Source organism: Drosophila busckii, chromosome 2R, assembly GCF_011750605.1.
Source record: "Drosophila busckii strain San Diego stock center, stock number 13000-0081.31 chromosome 2R, ASM1175060v1, whole genome shotgun sequence".
Classification (NCBI taxonomy): Eukaryota; Metazoa; Arthropoda; class Insecta; order Diptera; family Drosophilidae; genus Drosophila; species Drosophila busckii.
The window spans coordinates 2,697,843-2,724,799 of NC_046605.1; the positions used below are offsets into that span (position 1 = coordinate 2,697,843).

Below are 26,957 nucleotides of genomic sequence, written 5' to 3' on the forward strand. Positions count from 1 at the left end.
CGTGGGTGTTAATGGCGCTGCGGCGCAAAACAGTCACGCCAGCTGTATGTGTACGCTTGTCTGTTTTGCTTGTATGTGTGGCATAGCGAAACAAGCTAAACAACTACGACAAGAACAGCAGCAGCAGCAGCAGCAGCCACAAGAGCAACAGCAACAACAAAGGGTCGTCGACTTTTTGCGCCCGCATTGGCACCCAGCTATGTGCAACTTGCAACGTGCTGTGTGCTGCTGCTGCTGCTGCTGCTGCAGCTGGCAATGGCCGCAAACGCGCATAAACCAAATAAATGGAAATTGTTTAAAGTTAACTTTGGTTTATGGCCTTAGCTCTCTGGCTCTCTGGCCAATGCTAATTGCAATGGAATTTTGTCTAAGCAAGCAGCACAACAAAACAAAATGGCAGATGCTGGTCATTTGCGTGGGCTGCCAAGCAGGCGGCACGCCCACACAGCCTTACGCCCCCAACTAGTACTAAAGTCTAGCTGTTAATTATGTGGCCAGCGTGCACTGGCAGAAATTAAGCACAAAGTGCTGCAAATGTTGAGTGAATTATACACAACATGAGTTATCGATAATATCGATAAGGCATGAAAAGGTTTGAAATATTTATTTCTTTTGTAAAGTGTAATTTGTTTATATCTATTTAAAATGAACGAATTATTTAAACATGAAGCGAATTATAACTTTATCTAGAGTATATCGATAATATTGATAAAGCAAGCAATGGTCTAAAATATTTATTTCTTGCTTAAAGTAAAATTTGATTATATTTAATTAATTTATTTACCAAATTTAGAACACGTAATCATATTAAATACATACAAATATATGTAATCGATAGTATCGATATATGCTATAATAACGTTAATAACACCAGTTAATTTTTGCTTGTTTAACGCAATTTTCTGACACTTCCTGGTTAAGCTCAATAATGAAAGAAATATATAAACATGAAGCGAATTATAACTTTATCTAGAGTATATCGATAATATCGATAAAGGCAAGCAAAATCCTGCATAATTGATCTTTGGAACACATATAATCGTTAGAATAATTCTTGCTTAAAGTGCAATGTGATTTTTTATTTATTTATTTATTTACTAAGTTTTTATTGCACTTATTTATTACATACAAATATATGTAATCGAAAGTATCGATATATGCTATGCTTGCTATTTAGCAAAAATGAATATCTGCCGTTTTTTTTTGTTTTACATTGAGTGCAATTTTTTTAACGTGTATAAACACTTCCTGGTTAAGTTCAATAATGAACGATATATATAAACATAGCAGCAGTTAACTCCGAATGGTTGAAGGCGGAAAGTAAAACGGCATAAAGGGCACTCCGGCACCATTAAAGAACTTGGACTGGAACTCCACCCAGTGCAAGCGCAGCGTATGCAAAAACGCCGACAGACCCTCCATCATCACCAGAATGGCCACCGTCAGCACAGCCCAGACAAAGAACGTGGCCAGCAGCATGGGCAGCGCTATATAAATGGCGCCCTTATTCTTCAAGCCGCGCTGCAGCACCATGTCCCAGAGCACGTCCGCCAGCTGGCTGTGGGCCAAGGACAGAGCCCAGAGACGCAAATAGGAGGCGGTGTGCGAGACCGAGCCGAGCACACACTCAATGGTGTGAATTCCCGAGTGTATCCAGATCTCGGACATGTCGAACTCGGCATCATCATGGCCAGCGCTCTGGCGCGGCTCCAGCTTGGCGGGCTGTGAATTTCTGCTTGTCTGCGAGTCCACATTGTAGGCGGAGCGCATCTCGTCCAGCGTATTGCGTCCGCTCTTGCGCAGACCGCTCAAGTCGCGCTGCTGCTGCTGCTCGCGTCGCAGCCTCTTGCGCTTGCGCATCAAGTAAATGGGCTTGCCACACAGCAGCACAGGGACGGCGGCAAAGCCAATGCCAAACAGCGCAAACTCCACCGTACGCTCGTGGGGAAACATGCCCTTGAGGCACTCGGGATTCTCCAGCACGCTGGTCTTCATTAGCATCATGTCTATGAAAGTTATGAGCACCGAGGGCGCGCAGTTCGAACTGCGTGGCATGGGCTTGAGTCCGCCGTAGGTAAGCCACTTGAAGAATACCAAAAATACCAAATAGCCAAAAATGCAAATCATAAAAATAAACTGCGGTATGACAACCAAGAAAAGATCCGGCAAACGATTGAGCAGCACGCAATCGACAGCGGCCAGCACCAGGCCAAAGATCATTTGGCTGACACCAAAAATAATGGCCAACTTCATTTTGAGCGAATTGAAGGTGGTAATGGAGTCCTCGCCGCTAAGCTTCCACACCGGATCCACGCCCAGCGCATAGGGATCGCCCGAATAGAATTTGGCATCATTCGGATTGAATGAGAGCGGCGCGCGCATATTTCTAATGGTCGACGCGTTGTAGACGCAGCTCCAGCTGCTGCCAAAGATGTTCATAGCCTTGGAGGCCACATCATTGTAGATGATGCCCACGTACATGGAAAAGATGCCCATGAGCAGTATGATGTAACGTCCGGCAAAGAGAATGTTGAGAATTTCATTCTCGCTGGCCGAGAGTTTGCGTTGTCGCTCAATCTGTCGCTCCTTGTATATGAGCAGTCCGGCGAATAGACAAAGCAAAAGGCCATGCACCAGATCGCCAAACATTATGGCAAACAGAAAGGGAAACGTTATAATAGTGTAAGGCGCTGGATTCAGCTCCTTGTAGTCCGCCATGCCGTAGCTATCGATGAGATTCTGAAATCCCTGCGTGAACTTGTTCAAGCGAAAGTAAGTGGGCGGCATTATTTGCGTCTTGCGATTGTTGGGCAGCAGTATGGGCGGCGTCGTTTGACGCTCCGAGTCCTGTTCGCTCAAACGCAGGCCACGATGCAGTGCAGCACGCACCAGCGGCAGCTCCTGCTCGGGCACAAAGCATTCGGCCTGCAAATAATGCTCATGCTCGCGTCCGCCCACAGGATTCAAGCGATTCATCAAGTCGTACACCTGCAACGCTTTATGCAGATTAACGCTCATTATGAAGACGTCTGTGGCGGCGGCACGTAGTGCGCGCTTGCGTGCCGAGCGTGTGGCGTCCAGCACTTTGTCCAAATCTTTAAGCTCCTGCTCCAGCTGCTCAATCATTTCGAGACGCTCACGCGGCAGCTCCGGACACTCAAACACATTCACATGAAACGCATGACAGCATTTCAGCAGCTTGGGACGTATTTGCGCTGCGCCTGTAATCATAAAGATCACATGCTTGTGCACCTCCATTTGCTTGTTGCCCACGCGCTCCATTATCGGCTCCGGCATGGGCACAAACTGCAGCAGCAAATTGCGTCCGAACAGGCGATAGGCGAGCAGCTCAAACGCCGCCAACTTGCTTACCTCAATGCTGCCCACCATATAGTTCAGCTGCGATGCGTTCGCCGGCGACTCGGACTGATCCTTCAGCAGCTCCAGCATTATGCTCTCCGTATACATATCGCCGGATTTGGTTGCATCCTGCGCCAGCAGCTTGTGCGCCTGCATTAGCGCAAAGCTTTTCTCAATTACATAATATTTGCGCCGCTCCAGCGTTTGAAAGTGCTCCATGATCGCATGCGTCTCCACCTGCAGCTGCTTCAGCACCGTCTCATACCTTTGTATGTCCGCCTCGCTTGGTCGATTCTCCTTATCCACATCCGGATAGTAAATCTCCTTTATGTTCAGCTGCTGCAGCTGCTCACGCAAATACGTCACAATGCGCAGCAGATCCTGGCACTGCTGCACCTTGCGCGTATAGTAGCCATTCACCAGATGATCCTCCTCATACACATTGTTGAACTGCAGTCCGCCATGGTGTCCCAGCTCAATCAGACAGTCGAACGCATTGTCTATGTGCAGCAGCAGCTGGCAGAGCAGCATGTTCTCGCTGCGAAAGAAAGAACGCACCATGTTGCAAGCTTTCAATCTCTCTATGTGTGTGTCAGTGTGTGTGTGTGTTCGTGTGTGTGTGTACGCTTCTACTATTTTTTTCGATTGTACTCAGTACTTGAGTCTAAGCGCAGACGCCTACTTCATGCTACACTGACTCACATAAGTACGCATAAGCAAATTATGTGAACTTCTATAACGTATACTTAATATAGCTTAGCAATTGTTACACTTTTTTCCCATAGCTATCGATGCTTAGCATTGTAGTCTAAATTGTTTTGTTATTTTGTATTTGTTGTTGCCCAAAAGCATTTTACTCATTAGTTGCTGCTAAAAAGAAAATTGAGCGACTAACAACAACAACAAATGTGTTAAATGTTTTTTTGTTAGCGTGCTGTGGAAAAATAAAAGTGAAGCAAATACAAAGCGAATTAGAGTCGAATTCAAAATGCACTAGCAAAAGATAAATTTGATAAAAATCACAAGTAATATGTTATTAAAATTTAAATTAAAATAATATATAGATGAAAATCAAAAGAAAGTAAGCATTTATTAATACAAAATGTTATATTAAATGCTTGTAAAATATACAATTAAATTAAATAAATGCAATTAAATAATTCAAAATGCACAAAATAAATAAAGAATTTGAAAAAATTTGAATTAAAATAATATATAGACGGAATTTAAAAGAATTGAAGCAATAATAAATAAAAAGCAAGATCTAAATGAAATAATTTTATACACTGCAAGTATAAAAATTCAAAAGAAAATAAGCGCTAATAAATATAAAAAAATCATTTTAAATACATTGCCTAAAAACTATAGAATAAAATTTCATAAAATTTGATTTAGACACAGAAAAGAAATGAATCTGAATTCAAAATAAATAATAAAAATTATAATTTAAATGCTTTTAAAACTTAATTAAATTAAGTAAATAAATGCAATTAAATAATTCAAAATGTAGTAGCAAAAAATGAAAGAATTTGATAAAATCACAAGAAATATGTTATTAAAATTTAAATTCAAATAATATATAGACAAAAACACAATTAAATTAAATAAATAAATGCAAGACAAAATGTAAATCAAATAATTTTATACAATGCAAGTATAAAGAAAATTCAAAAGAAAATAAGCGCTAAAAAATTTTAAAAAAAATTATTTTAAATACGCATTGCGAATATAAAAACAAAGCAACAAAAATTTCTTGATTTAAACACAGAAAAAATGAATCTGAATAAGCCTAAATTAATAAAAATGATAAATTGAATACTTCTAAAAAATACAATTAAATTAAATAAATAAATGCAAGGCAAAATGTAATAAAATAATATTATAATATAATGCAAGTATACATAAAATTCAAAACAAAATAAGCGCTAATAAATAAAAAAAATAATTTTAAATACGTATAAAACAAATGTCTCATCAAATTTGATTTAGAGAGAGCAAAAATGACTCTAAGCAACTTGTAAACAAAGATTTCTACAGCTTTTGTATCAAAGTTAATTTTAATGTTGCTTATGCAATAAACTTTAGCAGCTTCATATTTTTTTTTATAGCGTATTAAGAAACAGCCATAAATGTTGGCTTAACAAAAATTGCGCACAACGCAGTGAAAAGTAAAAGTGTGTAAAGTCCACAGTGCACTTGATAATTTGTTAAGCAAAGCTGTTGGCTTGTTGTTGTTTGCCCCAAAGTTATACAGTTCAGTGCGCAACAATACAATAAGCAGCTATTGTTGTTGCTGCTGCTGTTGTTGTTGTTGTTGTTGTCGTTCGATATCATTAGCTTTTATTGCAGCACTTTTGTTTGGGGCTGAACAGAAATTAAGTCAGCAATTGAAAGCTCATTGAAGGAAGGCAAAAGTTAAACAGACGACAGCAGAGTTTTCACTTTTTTGGGGGAAAATCGCAGGCACTCTCTCCGCAGTTAGCCAACAACAATTTGCATGTTGGCCAATAGATCGAAGCGCAGCAGCTTAAACAATGTCAATTAGTTGCTAAAGGCGCCAACTTGAGCTCAAGCAGCACATTGGGCCCAATTGAAGTACTAAGTAACTCATGCGCTCTCTCACTCTCTCTCTCTCTCTCTCTTTCTTTCGTTCTAGTTGCAATGTGTACGCTGTGATTGAAGTCTACAAAATAGCAACAAGGTAAGTTTATTGAGCAATTACTTTTTAAATTCTACGCCCACTGCGGCAAAGAGAAAGTGCAAGTCGCCACTTTGTTAATTTTCAACAAAACGCGCAGAACCTACAATTAACGCCTAAACAGCAACTGCTGCTTGATTATTATGGCAATCAAATGTCGGGCTTGCTATTTTAATTACAATACGCACTACAAACTGCCGCAAGATATGCGTGCTGTCCAATTTATTTGGGGCAAGTGTGAAGCATAACAACAAAATTAGAACACACGATATTGCTTAGCATTGTTGTGGGGCTAGCGAAAGTTTTTTGAAAGTGACAACAATGCAACAATTTGTGTGATTTTAAATAAATAATTGCTTTAAAAATTTATTTATTTAATTTGCATCACGCAATGCCGCTTGACATTTTATTTATTTATTAGCAAAAACACAAAAATATATATAAAAAGCTGCTGCACTGCCGGCAGGTTCGTTGCCTAAGTCATTCGTTTGGCTGCGACCTTATCAAGCTTTGACTGTGACGAGTGCGTTGCTGTCTATGTGTGTGTGTTGCACCGTTAACCGTCTCAATGTCTCAGTGTCTCGGCCTATGCTGTTCAAGCGTCGACTTAACTCATCTACTGCTCTCTCGCTCGCTCACATGCTGTGCTGCTGCTGCTGCTGGCAGCGCTTCATTAAAATGTCTGGCTTGGGCAAATGGTTTTTGAAATTGAAACGTCTATGTTGGGACTGCGCTTGTGCAAATGCATCTTCGTCTGCTGCGGCTTTGCCAGCAACTTGGCCATCATCATCAACAGCAACAACAACAGCAGCAGCAGCAGCTACGCTTATCTGCGCTGCTAGAACGCATCATGTGCGCACTTGGCTTTGGGCCTGTTGCCAGGCCAGGCCAGGGCCATGGTTAGTGGTTGGCTTGTGGTTGGGGCGGCGGCCTGAGCTGAGGGAGTTGAGTGGCCGCCACCAGCGCACAATTTTCAATTTGCCAATTGTAGCAGTAAACTTTATAGCTGTTTCTCTTGCATATACTTTGCCCCCTCCCCACTCCCCCCACGCTACTCCTTATCTTCCTGCATTAGCGGCAGCTATGTACCGTTAGCTTAGTGGTGCGCATGTTATTGGCCTAAAGGTGTTCGCTGTTTACTTGAAACATTTTACCACAATTCTAACTCACATGCAATTGTCTGTGGCTGTGTCTGTGTCTGTGTCTGGGGCTGTGTGGGTAACTGCTCTTGCTAATTTGCGACAATTGGCCAGTCCATTAGCCCCTGACTGAGTGACCACAGTGCATGGGCAGGCGTGGGCGTGGCCTTAACTGCTCCAGCAAGAATTCTCTCATCATCAAATGCGCCAGCGCATAAAAATATATATTACGCCCAACTGCAGATTACTTAATATTGCAATGACAAACGTTTATGCTTTGTTATAAAATACAGTAATTGTTGTTGTTGTTGTTGTTAGTTGAGGCATGCAAACAATTGCTGCTATAATTATGTAAAACTGAAGTTGCTTGCAATTTAGTTCCGCGTATAAAGTACAAATCAATAAGAGAGCAGGCTCCAGTTTTGTTTAATATTTGCTACAAAAGCATTAAACGCTTGCAATTAGGAAATGACATGCATTAAACCAACTATGAGATACACTTTGCTTAGCAATATGCAACTTATTAACATTAAAAACAACTTTGAATAACTTTTGAACAGAAATTTGTTGCATGTAGCAGAAAGCATTTAGATATTGGTATATGAGCAACTATGATATACACTTTGCTTGCAAAAATGGGTAAATAAATTGCTGTTTAGTAAATAAAAGCTATAAAAATGCATTAGTAATATTCGAACTAAATGCTTTATTAATTTTGTACAACAAATTGCACAGCTTGTTCAACTTCACCAACTATAATATACACTTTGTTTAGCAATAAACCATTTATAATAACATTCAATGAAACATTGCATGACTTTAACAGAAATTTGTTGCATTGTAGCACAAAGCGCTTAAATTGTGGTATATGAGCAACTATGAGATACACTTTGCTCGCAAAAATGCCAAAATTAATTGCAGTTTAAACAATAATATATATAATAAATTCCAAAATAATTCTTTACACATTGTATAGAACAAAATCACTGGTATATGAGCAACTATGATATACACTTTGCTAGCAAAAATGTCAAAATAATTTGCTGTTTAGACATTAATAGCTATCAAAATATATTAGAAATATTCGAAATAACTTCCTTAACTATTTTGTCAAACAAAATCATTTAAATTGTGCTATATGACTAGCTATAATATACACTTTGCCAGCAAAAATGCCAAAACTAATAGCTGCTTAGTCAATAAAAGCTATAAAAATATATAAGAAAAACTCAACATAAATTCGTAACACATTTTGTAGAATTTTTTGTTGAACTACACCAACTAAAGTATACACTTTGCTATGAGAATTTCTTTTCACAACAATTAAAATTTCTTCAGCTGCATTTAAAATAGTTTAGTGTATGCCTAACATTGACTTACACCTTTTCCAATAGCAAGTGTCCAACTAGTTTTTATCTTAACTACTTTAAGCTTACCTGCTGCTTTCCGCTTAGCTTTAATTTGAGTTACTGCAGCATTAATTAACAAATTTTTAGTAGCAGCCGCAATCAATATTAATTTGTAGTCTCTGCTGGGCTTTGCCAGCTCATTAGGCAACACTTGTGGCAAGCAATTTAGTTTGAAGCAGCTACTGCAGAAGTTTGTCTTAATAAATTTACACACACATGTGTGTTTGTGTGTGTGTGTGTGGTATTAAAAATGAGAATTGACAGTCTAGTCTGTGGCAAGGCAGGGCTGCAAGCTCTGGCAAGTGGCAGCTGCATAAAAACTTTTGATAAATTGACGCTTTGCGCTTTTTGCGTAACGTTGGCGCTTAAAACGTGCAACGTGCGGCATGCGGCGTTGTATGCGCCATTAGCATGCTAGGTAACAAACACACACACACACACACATACATGCATTTGTGTACATGCATTTGTGTGTGTGTGTAGTGTATTTGTTGGCAAATTCATTAGACACACGCTGTTTGGCATGATGCTTGCAATTTGCAACCAAATAGCAGTTTGAGCAAACATGACCCAATTTTTGGGCATTTTTTGAAGCACACACACACACACGAACACATGTATGTGCAGCAGCGGCGCAGCAGGGCGCAGATGGCTGCGGCACGAGTTCAAAGTGAAATTATCAAAAACAGAAAAATAACTACGAAAGCTTCAAATGTTTCACATGGCCGCAATATTCAGAGCCTAATCAACACATCATCAATAACAGTGGGAAATCATTTGTTCTACAGCTAGAAATTAGCTGTGTGTCTATGTGTGTGTGTGTGTGTGGGAGATTAATCACACAGAGGCCATAGGCTGAAGCGTGAAATGCAAACAAACAGACAACTCCAGACAGTGAGACAGTCAGACAGACAGACAGTTGTGCGCAGACAGTTGGACAGTTGAAATCAGTATGTTACAGTGGGTACAGTTGATTACACACACACACACACATAGACAGACAGCATAACATGCCAAGCTGAAAGCTTAATGAAAGCAGGCAAATGTTTTGTGGCTTTTGCAATTGCTCGATGTATTTTTTTTCTGTTGTTTTTGTTTACTGACCCCAACACGCCCAGCACAGCAGGCCGCCCCACATGTCAGCGCCTGGCAATTTGCTAGCCACTGTCTATGCATGTGTGTGTGTGTGTGCTTGTGTGGGTGGCAATTGATGCCACGCAATTATCTAAAGCCGCACAAAACAATGCGCAAATTAAACGCAATAAACAAACAGCTCTTGAGCTGCAATTGAGTGCGGGCTGGGCTGGGGGGCTGGGGTGGGGTCTATGTAAATATTTTATGCTACAATTTGCGCGCTGATTTGTTGTGCATATTATAAAATATAAAATACACTGAGCCAAACAGCGTGTGGGCAGCAGCTGCAGCAGCAGCCAACAAAATGTTGCTGTGGTGCAATTAGCTTAGAGCTTATAGCTCGCTGCTCTGTGGCTTGGCGGGTGGTGCACGTAATTTGCTCATAACAGCGCTAACAGACAGACAACGAGTGCATTTTACTAACAATCGTCTGTGTGTGTGTGTGTGTGTATTTGTATGGGTGTGTACTGCTGTTGACCGCACACGCGCCACTTTGGCTTTTTGGCTTTGTCTTTAGCTGCCGCTGCGGCTGTTAGGGGTGCGGCTATCTATAAGATCTGTAGCGTTGCATGAAAATATCTCAATTTACAATCGAAACGTAGTTAAATGTACAGTAGTCAGTCAGCGCTGCTTTAATTAGTTCAACAAAATTCGGTAGCTAAAGTAGTTCATGGCAGCATTAAATTGAAAATTACTTTGCTCTTAAAGTTTAATGCTGACTTTCTTGGAAAGCAACAAAGAGCTTTAAATAAAGTATTCAACGGAATTCTGCGCGATAAAGAAATGTGCTTAAGTCTAAATAATTTCACTAAAAGCATTAGCATTAAACACTTTTATTTATTTGCTGCTACAATTCTAAAAGTCAATGAATTAAATTGACTGATGCTGCAAAATAAATTCAAAAATTTTTATTTAAGCAGCACACGTAAAATTATGCTAAAAATCTAATCTAATTAAAGGCATACAATGAATTAATGAATATTTAAAATAGGCTGTCTATATAAATTTGTTAGGCAACAACAATTTGCAAAATATTTTATATGCTCAAGTAAAATTATTCTAAAAATGTTATCGTATCAAATCGAATTAAAAATATACAGCGAATGAAAACTTATAGCAAACTTGCCTATATAAATTTGTTTATAAATAAATTTCCTTCAAGCTAGCAGCAACAATTTAGTCTTATATATATTTGTTATAATTTAAAGCTTAAATTATACAAGCAGCTCAAGTAAAATTAGTCTAAGTCCTAGTGTCGAATTTAAACTTATTAAAGGCATACAATGAATTAATCAATGCGCGTCAAAAATGCAAAAATAATTTACAAATTATTTTATATACAAACAGCTGAAGTAAAATTATGCTAAAAATGTTATCCAACTTAAACTAAATTAAAAACATACAACAAATAAAAATTTATTGCGCCTGCCTATATAAATTTGTAAATAATTAATTTGCTTAAAGCAAGCAGAAACAATTTAATGCTTTATATTGTTGTGATTATTTAAAGCTTAAAATATACAAACAGCTCAAGTAAAATTAGTCTAAAAATGTTGTCAAATTTAAACTAATTAAAAATAGACAACGAATGAAATTTTAAAGCAGACTGTCTATTAAAATTTGTTACTAATTAATGCAAACAAAATCAAAAAAGCAACAGCAATTTAGTACTATATATATTTTTTTCTTATTTAAAATATACAAGTAGCTCAAGTGAAATTAGTCTAAAAACTAATTAAAGGCAATGAATTAATCAATTCGCTACAAATATGCAAAAAAAATTTACAAATTATTTTATAGTCAAACAGCTCAAGTAAAATTAGACTCAAAATATTGTTGCACTTCAACTAATTAAGAACATACAACGTATGAAAATTTATTGCGGATTTGCGTATATAAATTTGTAAGTAATTAATGCCAACAAAATCAAAAAAGCAACAACAATTTAATAGTATAATGTTTGCTATTGCTTTGCTGCTTTAATATTTTATTCTTGTCTTACAGACAATTGTTTTTAGCACAACATTGGGCTACATTATTTATTTGTTTTTATTTTTTTTTGTGTCATTAGTTAGCATTGCAACATGTTTAACAATTTACAAAATATCATTGTCTACATATTATCAAGTCAAATCAACAACAACTTAGCATTAGCATTGTGCTGGCTTCGTTAGCAAATCAAAATCTTGTAAGCGACCTTCGAATTTTTTGGTAGAATTAATGCGACTAGTCATTGTTTTTTGTTTGTTACTCGTTTGCTTAATTGTTGTTGGTGTATAAATTAATGCATTTATTCAAGCGCTCATTGCCTCAATTAATGCGACATTGTGCGCAATTTGTCGTTTGTCATTAATCTTCTCTTCTTTTTGCTATAGAGGAGAACAAATTTTAGGCCAGAAATTTATCAGCTTTGGGTTTTGCTGTTGCAATTCTGACAACGCACTTGACGCAGCGTTAGAGCCGGGTTAACTACATTGTGGCTTATTGTGCAGGCTCACGTTTCACAAGTGTCATGGCTCATGGTCGCTGGCGGCAAAGGCGTGGGCTGTGCATCCCACATAAGCTGTGGCCTGGCCTGCCCTGGCCTGGCCTGGCTTTGTTATCAATTCAAGTGGAACGTATTACGTGCATTAGTATCCTTTTTTGCAACAAGGCAACAAGGCAGCGCTCAGGCCAACACACAAAGGCTTGTGGCTTTTTGTATTGCGGCGCGTTTTTGTGTCAAGTTCTTTTGTGTGCGCTTGCCCAAGATTTATGACACTTTTGTTTAAGCAAAATCGATGCTACCCCGATGGCTATCAGCTACTATTTTCTCAGCTGTCATAATTCGAGAGAGAGAGAGCACTGAGAGTTGCTTGCACCCGCTGCAGCGCCAGATTGAGATAAGTTGGTGCGCTAACGTTTAATGATTTATGCTTGACACGCTTATGGAGCAGCAGCCGCTGACTCTCACTCTGCTCAGGCTGATAAGAACTTTGATTTATACATAAGCGTTAGTTGACACACATAGTTTTGCACAATGCGGCGTATGAGTGACATTTAGCCAGCAGCTAGTTAACAGTTAAAACAGCGCCATGATAAGAACTGCAACAATGCAACACAAAGTTGCAGTTGCACCCACCGTACTGCAACACACACTCGTGTCTCTTGCGCTTGCCGCATATACTTAACAGTAAAATAAATATTTTACTATAAATCATGCATTAGAGACGGCAGTCGAGCCTTGACTGCCTGCCTGGCTGCCTTGTTAACTGTCACATGCTGCCACAGCATCCACTTTATAGTGAAGCTGCAGCTAACTCTGACTGCGGCTGGGGTCTGGGGTGTGCAGGCGCACTCACGACATTTTGCCAGCGCTCGGAAGTAACACACATTTAGCAGCTCTCAAGCAGCCAAAAAAAATAAACCAAAGAGTCGTAGCCAGTTAGACAAGACAGAGTCAGCGTCAGCGTCAGCGTAGCTTAGTTGCCAGGCAGAGATGAAGAGATGAGCGCATGTAGCAAGCAGAAAGACAGACAGCCAGGCAGCCAAGCCAAGGATTGGCACTGGCAACAGACACAGACACGTTTTTCTTTTATTTTTATGCAAACAGTGCGGGCAATTAGCTAGAAAATAGCTAAATTCCATTTTTACAACAAATGTGCGTAACTTTAGATACTAAAAGTGCTAAGAAGTTTACTGTTTGCTTAACTTTAATATTGATGCGTACTTAGGCTTGCATTTATGCTAACTTACAGCGTCTGTTAAGTTAACAGTGTGAGTATGAAATGTTAAATGCTTCCCAAAATATAAACAAACAAATTTAAATCAAATTTAAATTGCTAACAACTGACAAAGAAAATTTGCTTATTTTAACTAACAGCGTATGTTAAGTTAACAGTGTGCGTTTGAAATATTGACTGTTAAATGCTTGACAAAATATAAACAAACATTTTTAAATCAAATTTAAATTGCTAACAACTGACAGAGAAAATTTGCTTATAAATTAGTTTAAACTGTTACGTACAGCGTCTGTTAAGTTAACAGTGTGCGGATGAAATGTTAAATCAAATTTAAATTTCTAACAACTGATAAAGAAAATTTGCTTATTAATTACTTGTAACTTTGCTTATTATGAATTAACAGCGTCTGTTAAGTTAACAGTGTGCGTATGAAATGTTCAATGTTAAATGCTTGACAAAATATAAACAAATATTTTTAAATTTAAATTAAATTGCTAACAACTGACAACCAAAATTTGCTAATAAATTAGTTTTGACTTTTATCTACAGCTAGCATTGCATACTGCTTTAAAAAATATAAACAATCAAATTTAAAACAAATTTAAATTGCTGACAACTAACAAAGAAAATTGCTTAATAAATTAGCTTTGACTTTTGTATGCCTTGAGCTTATTTTAATTAACAGCTTCTGTTAAGTTAAAAGTGTGCGTATGATTAATAAACTTGCATTGCAAAATGCTTGACAAAATATAAGCAAACAAATTTAAATCAAAATTGAATTAATGACAACAGATAAAACTAAAATTTGTTTATAAATTAGTTGTGTGCGTTCAGCTTATTTTAATTAACAGCGTATGTAAAGTTAACAGTGATTAATTAGCACGCATTGAACTACTTTTAAAAAATAATAAAAGCAACAATTTGTAACCATAATTCAGTTGCTTAAGCTGACAAAGCAAATGCATTTATTATTAACTTTTGACTACGCTATAGCACTAACTTTTCTTAAATCTGTAAAATCGCTTCCTTTTAGCTACAAAATAGCCAAAGCTGCAGCCAATGCTATTGACGCGCTTTGGCGACATTTAAAATGTTTTATAAATAAATTGCCAACGATATTGTTTGCTACTTTATACCATTTATTTATGTATGTGCCGCAAGCCCAACATTACGTATACGCCAGGTCGCTGCAGCAACGTCGGCTTTTACCCAAAAGGCAAACTAGCAATGGTCAAGGCATACGCTCGAGTCTCTTGGAACGGCCTCGTAATCGATGAGCTGCTGCACATTTGGTCAATAAACGCATTGCTGTCATTTTTGTTGCTGTTGCTGTTGCTGCTGCAAAAATTTATGGCGCGACTTTGGCTGCAACATTTTGAATTGAGTATTGCGGTCTTGGGTTTTTTGTGTTTTGCCATTTTCATTTGACTTTGACATTAATTTGTGGCCGCACTTTGCCTTAACCAGGAAGTTGCAAATATTTATACATTACAAATGATTTACGAGTGCGGCACTCAAAATCAAGCTCATTCAACAGAAAGAAAATGTTAAGCAAGCTGTTCCCATTGTCATGGCAGCCTAACAAGCTATGCCCCAATGCGATTTATGCGTGCAACATGATGAGGCAGTGGCAGCAGTGGCAAACGTGTCTGCTGACCAAAGAATCTGAGTGGGGGTGGGGGGCAATAGCTTCATTGTCATCATTATTATTTGTGCCAGTGCCTTGGCCCATAGCAATAGGTTGCATTTGGTATTTTTTTTTTTTTTTTGGTGGGTTTATTTATGGGTCTTTGGGTGAGACAACGGCGTTTTTTGTGACAAACCGCTTTACCGGTAAATCGGTAAATCACAAATCTGACTATGCTGCATGCCACTGCTGCATGCCCCATTGCAACTGCCTTCCTGGCTGCTGCTGCTGCAACGGCAACTAACAAGTGCGCACATGGCCGAAAAACAGCAACAACAACAACCAATACACACAAACTGCCTTTTGTGGCCGCAACTGACAACGGCGAGGGTTTATTAAATTTATGCAAATTTTATTTATATGCGACGGGGCCACAGACTCAGCCCCAGACTCGCAAACTCCAAACTCCAGGCACAACCAGCGATGATACAAAGCTCAAACTACCTAAAAAGCTAAAGGCAGTCAGCTGCACTTAAAGAAAAAACGCACAGTGTTTAAATTATAAATAAATAGAAGCTGAAATGCAAGCAGCCAAGACTCAAACCAAATGCTAAAAAATTTTAAACAATTGAATTTCAAAAGCAACTGAATTGCATTCCTTTTTTTAAAAAGCAAACAAACTGCTTAAAAATAGTTAAAGTTGTTAAAACTTGCAGCACAAAGTTTTCGTAATTAAAATATATTTTTTTTATAAATTTAGTTTGCAAATTTAAATAAGTGCACAAGCTTATTTATTTAATGTCAACTAAGTACAGGCGACAATAAAAGAAAAGGATTACAAAAAATATTTAATTTTAATTAAAAAAATTATTTAAAATTATGTTTCTTATAAATTGGGAGTGTTAAACAGACCCAATATTCGTATTATAGTAAAGTAAATCTTTTAGTTGAACAGTAAGCTGAATTTTTTACAAATTTATGCCACATTTTATATATATGTATATATATATATATATATTATAGTTAATTCTTAATATAATTTCAAACATGCAGCTAAATATTTTTTGTATTTATAGTAACTTATTTGAAATAGTTGACGCTGCAATGAAACTGCCAAAGCTGCAATAAATTTAGTGCATAAATTTACTAAACAAATTTGCATAAGTTGAAGCAGTCGCTAAAGCTTTGTATATATTTTTAGCTCTAATTTATTTTTTTTTTAAATTAATTGCCATGTTAAGTAGAAATTGAAATATTTTTAGTGCAGCAACTAACAAGAGTAAAATAAATTTAATTCATAAACAAATTAACAAATAAACAAATTTGAATAAGTTAAATTAGAAGCTTAAACTTTGTATATATTTCTAGCTATAGTTTTTTTTTTTGTTTTAAATTAATTGCTATGTTTAATAGAATTTTAAATATTTTAAAGCAGCAACTATCAAGAGTAAAATAAATTTAATTCATAAATTTACTAAACAAATTTCAATAAGTTGAAGCAGTCCCTAAAACTTTGTATATATTTCTAGCTATTGTTTTTTTTTCTGTTTTAAATTAATTGCTATGCTTAAAAGAATTTGCAATATTTCAAGGAGTGAAATACATTTAATTCATAAAACTGAACAAATTTGGATAAGAAGACAAGACTTTACTAAAGTTTAACTTTTAGTTGAAGCTTTGTATATATTTCAAGCTCTAGTTTGTTTTTGTTTTAAATTAATTGTTATGTTTAATAGAATTTGAAACAAGAGTGCAATAAATTTAATTCACAAATTGCAGACAAGACTTTACTAGAGTTTATGGTTTAGTTAAAGCAGTCTCTAAACTTTGTATATATTTCTAGCACTAACTAAATTTTTTTCCAGTGTAGTAAGCAGTGCCATTTTGGAATTGCAACGTGCAATGCGCTTGTAGTCGTTTATGCCAAAATCCTACGCCTGCTCTAGGCTCATGAGCTGACAGCTCATATGTGTATGTGCGTCTCTCTCTCTATGTGTGTGTGTGTGCAATTGAGCTGAGCTATGAAAGATTTTTTATGATTTTTGATTTAGTTTGAGCTGATTGGTTTTTCTTTTGCTGCAATCTCAGTTTGGCTTACTGTTTGGGTAGCCTGACATGACGAGACGCGAGGGCGTTCGACTCGGCTCGAGTCGACTCGATTGGCATGTCTTTATTATGAGCGATCTGCAGTTGTTGCCTGTAGGCAACAATGCCTTGATTTATATGCTAAAGAGCTGAAGTGGCAAAGCGGCCTGAGCCGCTGGCAGACTTGTCACTTAAATTTGCATGCGAGTTTACTTGTTGAGCTGAAATTGATTTGACAGCAGCAGCAGCAGCCGCTAGCAGAGTTTGAGGTTGGAACTGAGTGTGACGCAGTGACGCAGCCCATTTTGACCCAAATAGTCATGTGGCAAGCTGTCATTAATCAAAGTTTAATTAACTTGCTTGAGTGAGAGACGCGCCTAATACTTGTGCAATGCCGCAGCGCCACATGCGGCATGCAGCCGACGCCGCCGCCGCCTGCCGCATATTAAATATTAATTTTTTAATTAAGTTTTTTACTTATTACTACGGGCCGACCACAAATCAGGCTGTCAAAATAACAATTGTTTAACTACGGCCGCCGCCAGTTGATTAATAAATATCAATGCTGGCCCAAAGTGTCGAAAGCCAAGTTCATTAAAAATACATAACAAGTGAAAAAAAAGGGCGCAAATTGCAATTTGAAAGCGTGAAAATCCAATTGGCAACCAAATTAAATAGTTAAAGTTAAAACAAAAGTAGTGAATGCATAAATTCTTGAAGCCAATAACACTTTTTACTTTAAATCGTTGAATTCGAAAGTGTACGCCAACACTTAACCCATTGTTGCCCACGACATTTGACAGACAGTCGGGCAAATTATTTGACACTTTCGCTCAATGCGCATTGAATTTGTTTGACTTTTGTTTGAGCGACAGCTGCGTTGCAATATAAAAATCAAACAGTCGCTCAAACTGACTTGAGCTTTGACTTTAGCTAAAGTTAATGAACTCACACATACACAGGCACACACACACGCCCACTTTACGCATTGTTATGTATATTATGCTTGGCACCTTTCTATTCTGCTGCGAATTTCTGCCACAAATTGTTGCACGTTCGCTTAGTTTTAGTTTTCAATGCCTGTATTGATGACTGTAGCGCATATCGTCGTATCTGCAACTCAGACAGCTTGTGGGTGTCAAGAACACAGACGGACAGACAGACAGACAGACGAACCACAAAAACCGCTGACACAGTGCCCTTTGCCATAGCGAATGCGAACGCCTCTCTCATTTACATCCGCATTGTTTTTACAGCATCTCTAAGCTTGAAATTTATAGCCAGCCAGGCAGGCCAAGTGAAAGGTCTGACTGACTGACGAATTGAATTTCGCATAACTGAATTCTTTGCTTTCATTTAAGACACAAACCAATTCTTTTCATATTTGGCTGCTCTCCCACGCTGCTAATTAATATACAAATTACGTAGCTAATCAGCCGTAGCTTAGCTGTACGGCTTACTGCATGTGGCGTGTGGCTTGTGGCATTGGCAGCATAAAAACAAAAAGCCAACAATGGCTGCTGGCGCACCCTTTACGTTTGGCTTGAATGATTAATGCGCTGCCAGCGCCAAGGACAAGCAGCGCAGCAGCAGCAGCAGCAGCTTGTGACAATTGGCGGCAGGATTTTTCCAGCTGCTGGCAGCTTAGTCACCTGGTTCAGCATTTGTCGCATTTCAGATATAAATTCAAATTGTGTCAATTACGTTTGCGGCGGCTGCTTATCGACGACAGCCGCTGACAAACTGCCACAGCAGCAGCAATTGCTAGTGTTGCTGTTGTGCAGCTGAGCGTCTGACAAACCTGCAATGCCGCTGGCTGCTGCTGCTGCTGCCAAACGACATCGGTTTCCATTTCGACTTTGTCATAGACTGACATGGACTGCATGTTGTCGCTGTTGTCGAGTCAGTGCAGGAAATGCCAGCAACGCCAAGCTGCGAGTGTTGCCACAAAATAAAGCAAAAATATGCGCTGCAATTAGACTTTGATTATAAATAATTAAATATACAGCAAATATTATGAGGAATGCATTAAAAATTGTGAATAGCAAAAGCTGCAGCTGAATTGCTTGCAAATTTATGAGCAACTCTTGTTTAGCTTGTTCTTATTATTTATTAATAAATCTAAAAAAATATTAATTGCTATAAGGCACAAATATACTTGGACCAATAACAATTAAATATATTCAAGATTGCTATAGGCTTGAATATCAAAAGCTTTAACTTAATTTGCCGCCTAACTTGCTTCTATGATTTATATATAAATTTTAAAAAAATATTAGTTGCTATAGGGTACAAGACTTGTACTTTGTGTGTGTTGTACTACAAGTGTGCTTTGATTAATAATAATTAAAAATAGGGCAATTATATTTAAGAGTCCATTAAATATTTTCTTCGGGCTTGAGTATCAATTGGTTGAGCTGAATTGCTTACAAATTTTTAACCCACTCTTGTATTATTTTTTGAAAAAATCCAAAAAATATTAGTTGCTTAAAGGCACAAGTGTGCTTTGTTTAATAATTATTAAATATGCAGCAAATATGTTTAAGATTGCATTAAAAATTGGTTGGAATATCAAAGGCTGCAGCTGAATTGCTTGCAAATTTATGAGCAACTCTTATATTATTTATGAATAAATCCAAAAAATATTAGTTGCTATAAGCCACAAGTGTGCTTTGATATATTAACAATTAAATATATAATAAATATATTTGAGACTGCATTGAAAATTATTTTATAAGCCTGAAAGGCTTCAACTAAATTGCTGAATTATTATTTATGAATAAATCTAAAAAATATTCATTGCAATTAGGCACAAGTGTACTTAGATTAGAAACAATTAAATAAAGCAGAAATATATTTAAGACACCATTAAAAATAAAGCTATAGGCTTGAATATCAAAGGCTGCAGCTGAATAAATTTAAAAAAATATTAATTGCAATTAGGTATAGAAATATATTTAAAACTGCATTGAATATAATGCCATAAGCTTGAATATCAAAACGCTTAAGTTCAACTGCTTAAGCAGCCCTCGCTTAACTCGCTTGCATTATTTATGAGCGCAGCATATAGCGCTATATACATATGTATGCCTTATATTTAATATCGCGCATTAACTGCCCTGCGGCGGCTGCGGCAGCGACTCGAAACTGGAGCGCGCTATTCTAATTGGTTTATAGATTTGTCTGCTCGATTTCTCACACCAATTGCTTTATTAATCGCCAGGGCATACGAATTCGAATTGGAACTGTGTGCCTGGGTTAATGTCATCCGTAGCCAGCGGGCGCAGGCAGACACCAATACAAGTAAAAGTTTTTTTTGCTGGCCAATGTATGTCACGGAAATGAGTTGATTTTAAAATGCGTGCAATGGACAGAGGGGGGGATTGAGGGGGTGTGGGGTGTGTAGAGCTTGTAGCTGCATTAATGAACAACAAAATAGAAATCGAAACGACGAGCTAGGCAGACAGTTGGCCCTGCAGCATTTTATGCTGCACATGGGCATGGCCAAGACAACAAAAGCAGCAACTGCAACAACAACAACAAGTTGCTGGCACATCCTTTAATGGCAGTACGTGTTTTCTTTTGCCCGCCTGTCGCGCCTACTGCGTCAGTCAGTCAGTCAGTCAAGCGAAGCGAGGCCAGCAGCAGCAACAGCAACTGTTGTTGTTGCTGCTGTTGCAATTGTTGTTGCTGTTGCTCACTTGAACATGTAGTGCAGTCATCGTCGCGCATTTTAAGAGCCTCGCAACTAAATGCAACTCTCAACACGGCAAGGACTGCCTAGACAGGCACACAAGACACGACAGCAACAGCAACAAGAACAGCAACAGCAGCAGCAACAGCAGACGACGCATCGTCAAACATATAGGCTATGTGCTATAACTCATTAATATTAAATGCTGCTGGCAAGACAAGCCCCTTAGCCACACTGCTACACATAAGTATATGTCTATATGGCATTGGCAACAAAAAAAAAAAAAAACGAACTCGAAATAAGAAAAAATGGAAATAAATTTATGCGCATTTTGTTTCAATTTCATACACACGTGACTTGTAAATTATCCATTGATGTGGCAAACACACACACAGGCATCAGTAAGCTGCAGAGGGCGTGGCAGTCAGCCAGCCAGCCAAGCTAGGCCAGAATCCCTTGTCTCCCAGACTGTGTCTGCTGCTGATGATTTGAGACGCAGCTGAGTTTGCTTTACCGAATGCATAATTGTGCTGGCGACAACAGTCAGTCCCAGCCATAGCCCTGCCACGCCCACAACGGCTGCATACATATATAAAGCTTTGGCATATCTTAAGCTGCAGCGACAGTCAATTGTCATATTTTTAAATATAAGCATGCAAATTGCCAGCGCACACAACAGCAAAAAAAAAAAAATACAAAAAAAAGAAAATAAGCGTAATAATGAAATAATCATAAATTTTATGCAGTTGTTGCGTACAGGGTAAGCCCAGCAGTGCTTTAATAAATTATATAGAAATAATAATAAAGCAAAAGCTTAACATCAAAAATATTAGCAAAGAAATTAATTTCAAACTCTACGCTAAGCAGCATACGTTGTGCTGATATATTGTATAAAAATATATGTATACTTGACTAATAATAATATAAACTTGTATTTTAGTTGCATAAATAACTGAGCAGACAAATTTGCATTAAGTTGAGAGATTTATTTCAGACCTTTTGCTGCAGAAAGAGTCTAATGACTTATATAGCTTTAGTTGAGATCAAAAGTATTGCAGCACTCTAGCAAAAATTACTCTCTCGTGAATTTTTGCTCCAATACTTTTGAACTCAGCTAAAGCTATATAAGTATATATTACTTACTTACTTATGGCCGACCTCAAAAACTCCCTCCAGGCGAGGTCGCCCCCTTCGTCGTATAAGTATATACTTCTTCTTTTAAAGATTTTAAATTTCTATAAGGCTGAAAAATTCATATAAAAACTGTTGCTCAAAGTGAAGTATATTGACTTAATATACAAAATAAATATTTATTTCAATAATCTAAATTTAAATGCAGATCAATTTGTATAAAGGTGCGATCTTTATATCAAAGCTTTTGCTCCCTTGAAAGTTCGACTACTATTTTAAGTACAACAAATTATATTTATATCGATAATTTAAATTATAATAAAGTATATACATGAGCTTGAGCTGAGATCAGAAGTATTGGAGCAAAAATTCAATTCTTCTTTTAAAGATTTTAAAGTTCCACAAGGCTGCTGAATACATATCAAGCCTTTTATACACTTGTAACGCACTTAGAAGTATACAAAATATTATAATATACAAAAAAATATTTATTTCAATAATTTTAATTGCAACTCAATGCAAATTTAAATGCATAAATAACTTAGCAGCTAAATTTTGTATGTAAGAAGTTCAATTGAATGATATCAAACTATCTTTTAGAATATTTATCTTACTTAGCTTACATACTTAGTTATTTATCGTTTCTATATGTGCAACTAACGCATAGCAGTTAATTTTTGCAAGCTTTTACTCCTTTGGCAACACCCTGTTTATGCTTAAATTATGTCAGGCTGAAAGCAAAAGTAAAGCGAGCACTGTGACAGCAAAAACGAAAAAAAAGTATAAAAGTGAAAATTATGACACATATACAGCCATGTGCGCTCTCTTTCGCTTGCGCATGCTATCTCTCTTACACACACGCACGCACTGTATATAGTTCAGTTTAATTTTATTGTGTGTGGAAAGTCGGCATAAATAGCCATATTAGCCTCATTTAATGTGAGCGTACATATGTAAAATACAAGTGCAAGTTGCTGTGTGTGTGTGTGTCTCACTATCTGTGTGTGTGTGTGTGTGTTACACAGCTTGCTGCCAATGTAAAGTTCTCAGCGCGTAATTAAGCATAATTAGCCGTGTCAACAGCAGTCGCAGCTTGTAGCGCGCTTGGGTTTTGTATTTTTTGACAGATTTCACTGTGGAGTGCAGGAAATGTGAAGACAGCGCCGCGCTGTTGTCCCAACTTGATGAACTGAGCGCTGTAGCATTTCCTTTGTCCAATTATTTGCATGCAACAAAGCTACGCTTCGTCGCTGCTGCTTCTTCGCTTGTTGTTGTTGTTGTGGTCAACATTAGGGCAAAGCAGTATACACAAAAATTAACAACAACTCAGCTCAGCTCAGCTCAGATTCGTGGCTTGATGAGCGCAGACAGCAGCCAGTTGTTGTTGCTGTTGTTGTCTGCGTCTGCGGTTGATTTTTATGGTTTCATTAGTTGCCTACCACACATACATGCAACTTGTAGCATGTTGCGCATGCGTAGCCGCCAAGTTCAAGATGTTGTTGTCGATGTTGCTGCTGCTGTCGATTCATGTTGCGGCTGCTGGCCAGCCTGAGAAAATTCTACTGACCCACAGAACTTTAACATTTTGGTGAGTGGCATTGTTCAAGCCAACAACTGTAGAAATTTCACAAGCCTGGCGGCCATTTTCAACAAAAGCTTTTATGCTTGTAGCTTAGCAATTCTTTTTTTTTGTTGTTGTTGGTATTTTGCGGTTGAACTTTCAACAATTGTTGGCACTTTCCACAGACAGCAGTTCGCAGCTTTGGCGTTGCATATTAATTGCAACTCCAAGTCCATTTGCCGTCGTGTCTATTAGCAATCAAATTTAGCCTTGACGCAACTTGACCACAACTGCAACAGCAGCAGCAACCACATGGGCAGCTAACCACAATGGCTGCTTGGCTAGCAGGCGACAACTTTATATTGTGGCTCGCTTTCAATAATTTTTGTGCGCAGACAACAAGAAATTGCGGAAATTGCCAATCGAAATGGAAAACATTTTCATTATATTGCCAGCTGCAGCAGCAGCCTGTCCAGGTGTGTATGTGTGTGTGCCAAAATTTATAGCTCGTGCCGCATAAATTCGTTTTGCATATGCCACACATATTTTTTTTGTATTGCGTTGTCAACGCGGCGGCTACGTTTTCATTTTCCGCAACTCATAATTTTCACGTTTGCTATTGATTTATAAGTATTGGCTATAAAAAACACACACGCACACACATTGAAACTCTTATAATTAATAGCCAAGTTAGCTGCCTGCTGCTCTTTTGGCTAATAGCGCTGATTGCAAGATGAGCTGTTGGCTCATAAAACGCTTGAGTTGCTGCCCATATGCAGATGACGCCGCCGCATGTGGCACAATTACGGCCACAAACAGGCTGCCTAGGACTGCAGCTAATTGGCGCTGGCAAAGCGCCCAGAAACCCAAAAACACAATAAGCCAAACTCGCTGCTTATGCTTGCCCCCAAAAAGGTGCGCCAATTGTTGTTGTTGCGGTTGCTGCTGCTGTTGTGGCGCGCCTCTGATTTATGCTGTGCATATAAAATGCCAAAATAAAAAGGGGTAGAGGGTGAGGACTCGACTTGTAGGTGCCGCAGCCATAAATATGTCAATAAAAACAGAGAGCGACATACACAAGCGCAACAATAAACGAAACATTTCAATAAAAATCAAAATCAATAGCAACAGTTACGAAAAAAGCAAAACTATATATAAAAAATAGTGAGCAATAAACGAAAGCAAAACGAATAGCAAATGCGCTTTCAATTCGAATAATTTAATTTATATATCAAAAATAGTAAGCAGCAAATAAACTAAAGCAAAATGTTTAGCAAATGCGCTTTCAATTTTAGAAATTTAATTTATATATAAAAAAAAATAGTGAGCTGCAAATTAACGAAAGCAAAGCGAATAGCAAATGCGCTTTGAATTTGAATAATTTAATTTATGTACAAAAAATATTGAGCAGCAAATAAAATGAATATTAAATGCGCTTTAAATTTTAAAAATATATATAAAAATTTTATGTATATGATTTAGTTAGTCAGATCCTCAGCAACAGAGTGTCTAATAAAGAAATGACTAAAGTCTAGACGCCCAGTCTATAATATTATGCTCTGGTCCTTTCCTTATTAGTTACTTTGTTGCTTAGGATCTGACTAACTAAATCATATACCTAAAATTATAACATAATATTATAGACTTTAGTCTTTTCTTTATTAATTACTCTTAAAAAATATCTTTAGTTCAATATAAATATTTTCAAATCTTATGTTAGACAAGCATTATGGCTAAATAAAATAATTTATAATAATTAAAAAAAAATAATTTAACTGACTAGCAATGCTAATTGTTAACAACTTAACAACTTTAGACTTTTATTATTTAATAAATATTTTTACTTCAATATAATTATACAAAATCTTAGACGCTCTTCATGCTAAACTAAAATAATTGCCAATCAAAACTGCCTATTGAAATTAAATAGCTATGACTTACTCAATATTATATATATATCTTCAGAAATATATCTACTGATTTTTCCTTTTTAATAAATACGTTTAGTTCAATATATGTATTTCCAAATATTTAAAAGCGCTTCATACTGAACTACAATGGAAATATTTCTAATCAATCTGTGCTTATTGAATTTAAATAGCTATAGCTTTACTCTATATTATATATATCTTTAGAAATATATCTACAGCATATATTTATATTTTAAAAGCTATTTGTTGTTGTTAGTTTTTAGACATTTCCTATTTAATAAATTTATTTAGTTGAATACAAATATTTCCAAGTCTTAGACGCGCTTCATGCTTAACTACAATAGAAATGTTGCTAATCAAGCACTGCATTTTGAATTTAAATAGCTATAGCTTTACTCTATATTATATATATCTGTAGAATGTTGCTCTATTTATGTTTCAAAAGCAATTTGTTGCTGCAATAAATGCTTTGAGAATTAAATTAAATTCCCTTAGCCATTTAGCTGAAAGCACAGAGCCGAAGTCTTAAATTATTGACAAGCTACTTTGATTGGCAACAGAGCTAAATAAGTAAGCATCTGCATGCGCTACTTTGTTGCTATTGTTGTTGTTATTGTTGCTGTTGTTGTTGTTGTTTTGGGTGCGACAGCAACTCGCTATCAAGTTTAATGCGCCTTTGTTCCACTGCGTCGCGTAAACAAATATATTCCAATTTTTGCTAACGTACAAGGGTTGTGTGTGTGTGTGTGTGTGTGGGTGAGGGGGTATATGTCAATTGCCTACAAATTGGCGCAACGTGCAACTGCAACTGCAACTCAAATTCGTTATACGTTAAACAAAGTGCACTCATTTCATAGCCACAGGGGTTGAGTAATCGGCCAGCGCCATCAACATGGCCACAACGCCATTGCCACAGTCGAGAGTGTGCCCAGGTGTGCAGCAGGCAGGCAGGCAGGCAGGCACATGTGGCATGACACTGTTGAAGGTGGTGGCGCTCGTTGCAGCAGCAGCTGGAAGTCAAGCCTGTGGCATGACTCAGGTTCAAGTTGGCCGCATGACTTTCAGCAACGTTCAAAATAAATATGAAAAATCAAATGCGCGCGTTTATTAAAAGTAAATTGCAACAGTTGCATGCGTCAGATTTTTGCAGCTTGCATAAGCAATAGGGTTAAAGTTAAAGCTCAACCACCAGCACCACCACCACCAACATGCTGCTGCTGACCTATATAAATGGGCTGTTAATTTGGCTAATGCGACTTGCGACTTGAATGGGAAGTGAGAGCAGCTGGCGCTGGGCACAAAGGTAGCATAACCTACATGGCCAGTCAGCTGCTGACTTGGCTTGGATGAGTGTCAAAGCTATTTGGGCGCTAATTGCCTTTTACGATTATTTTCACATTTGAACAAAGCTGAGACGACTACTTACATGCAACAGTCTGTGGCAAGCAGCGACGCATGAATACACC

General features: G+C 37.5%; 2 protein-coding genes across 2 annotated transcripts in view; one reads left to right on the plus strand and one right to left on the minus strand.

The window, feature by feature from the left end:
* Positions 1 to 26,957, plus strand: part of LOC108596557 — a 99,207-nt gene that overhangs the window by 39,879 nt on the left and 32,371 nt on the right. Inside the window, exon 3 of the mRNA XM_017982455.1 lies at positions 6,017 to 6,061. The gene's annotated coding sequence lies outside the window, so the exon portion shown is untranslated. The remainder of the gene's footprint in view (positions 1 to 6,016; positions 6,062 to 26,957) is intronic.
* Positions 1,113 to 4,006, minus strand: LOC108596556 (V-type proton ATPase 116 kDa subunit a). The gene has a single exon (XM_017982453.1). The coding sequence runs from the start codon at positions 3,919 to 3,921 to the stop codon at positions 1,294 to 1,296; it is 2,628 nt and encodes an 875-aa protein (XP_017837942.1). The 5' UTR covers positions 3,922 to 4,006; the 3' UTR covers positions 1,113 to 1,293.

Excerpts from the sequence above, each read along its gene's own strand:
- LOC108596556 (XM_017982453.1), bottom strand. The coding sequence starts at position 3,921 with ATGGTGCGTTCTTTCTTTCGCAGCGAGAACATGCTGCTCTGCCAGCTG.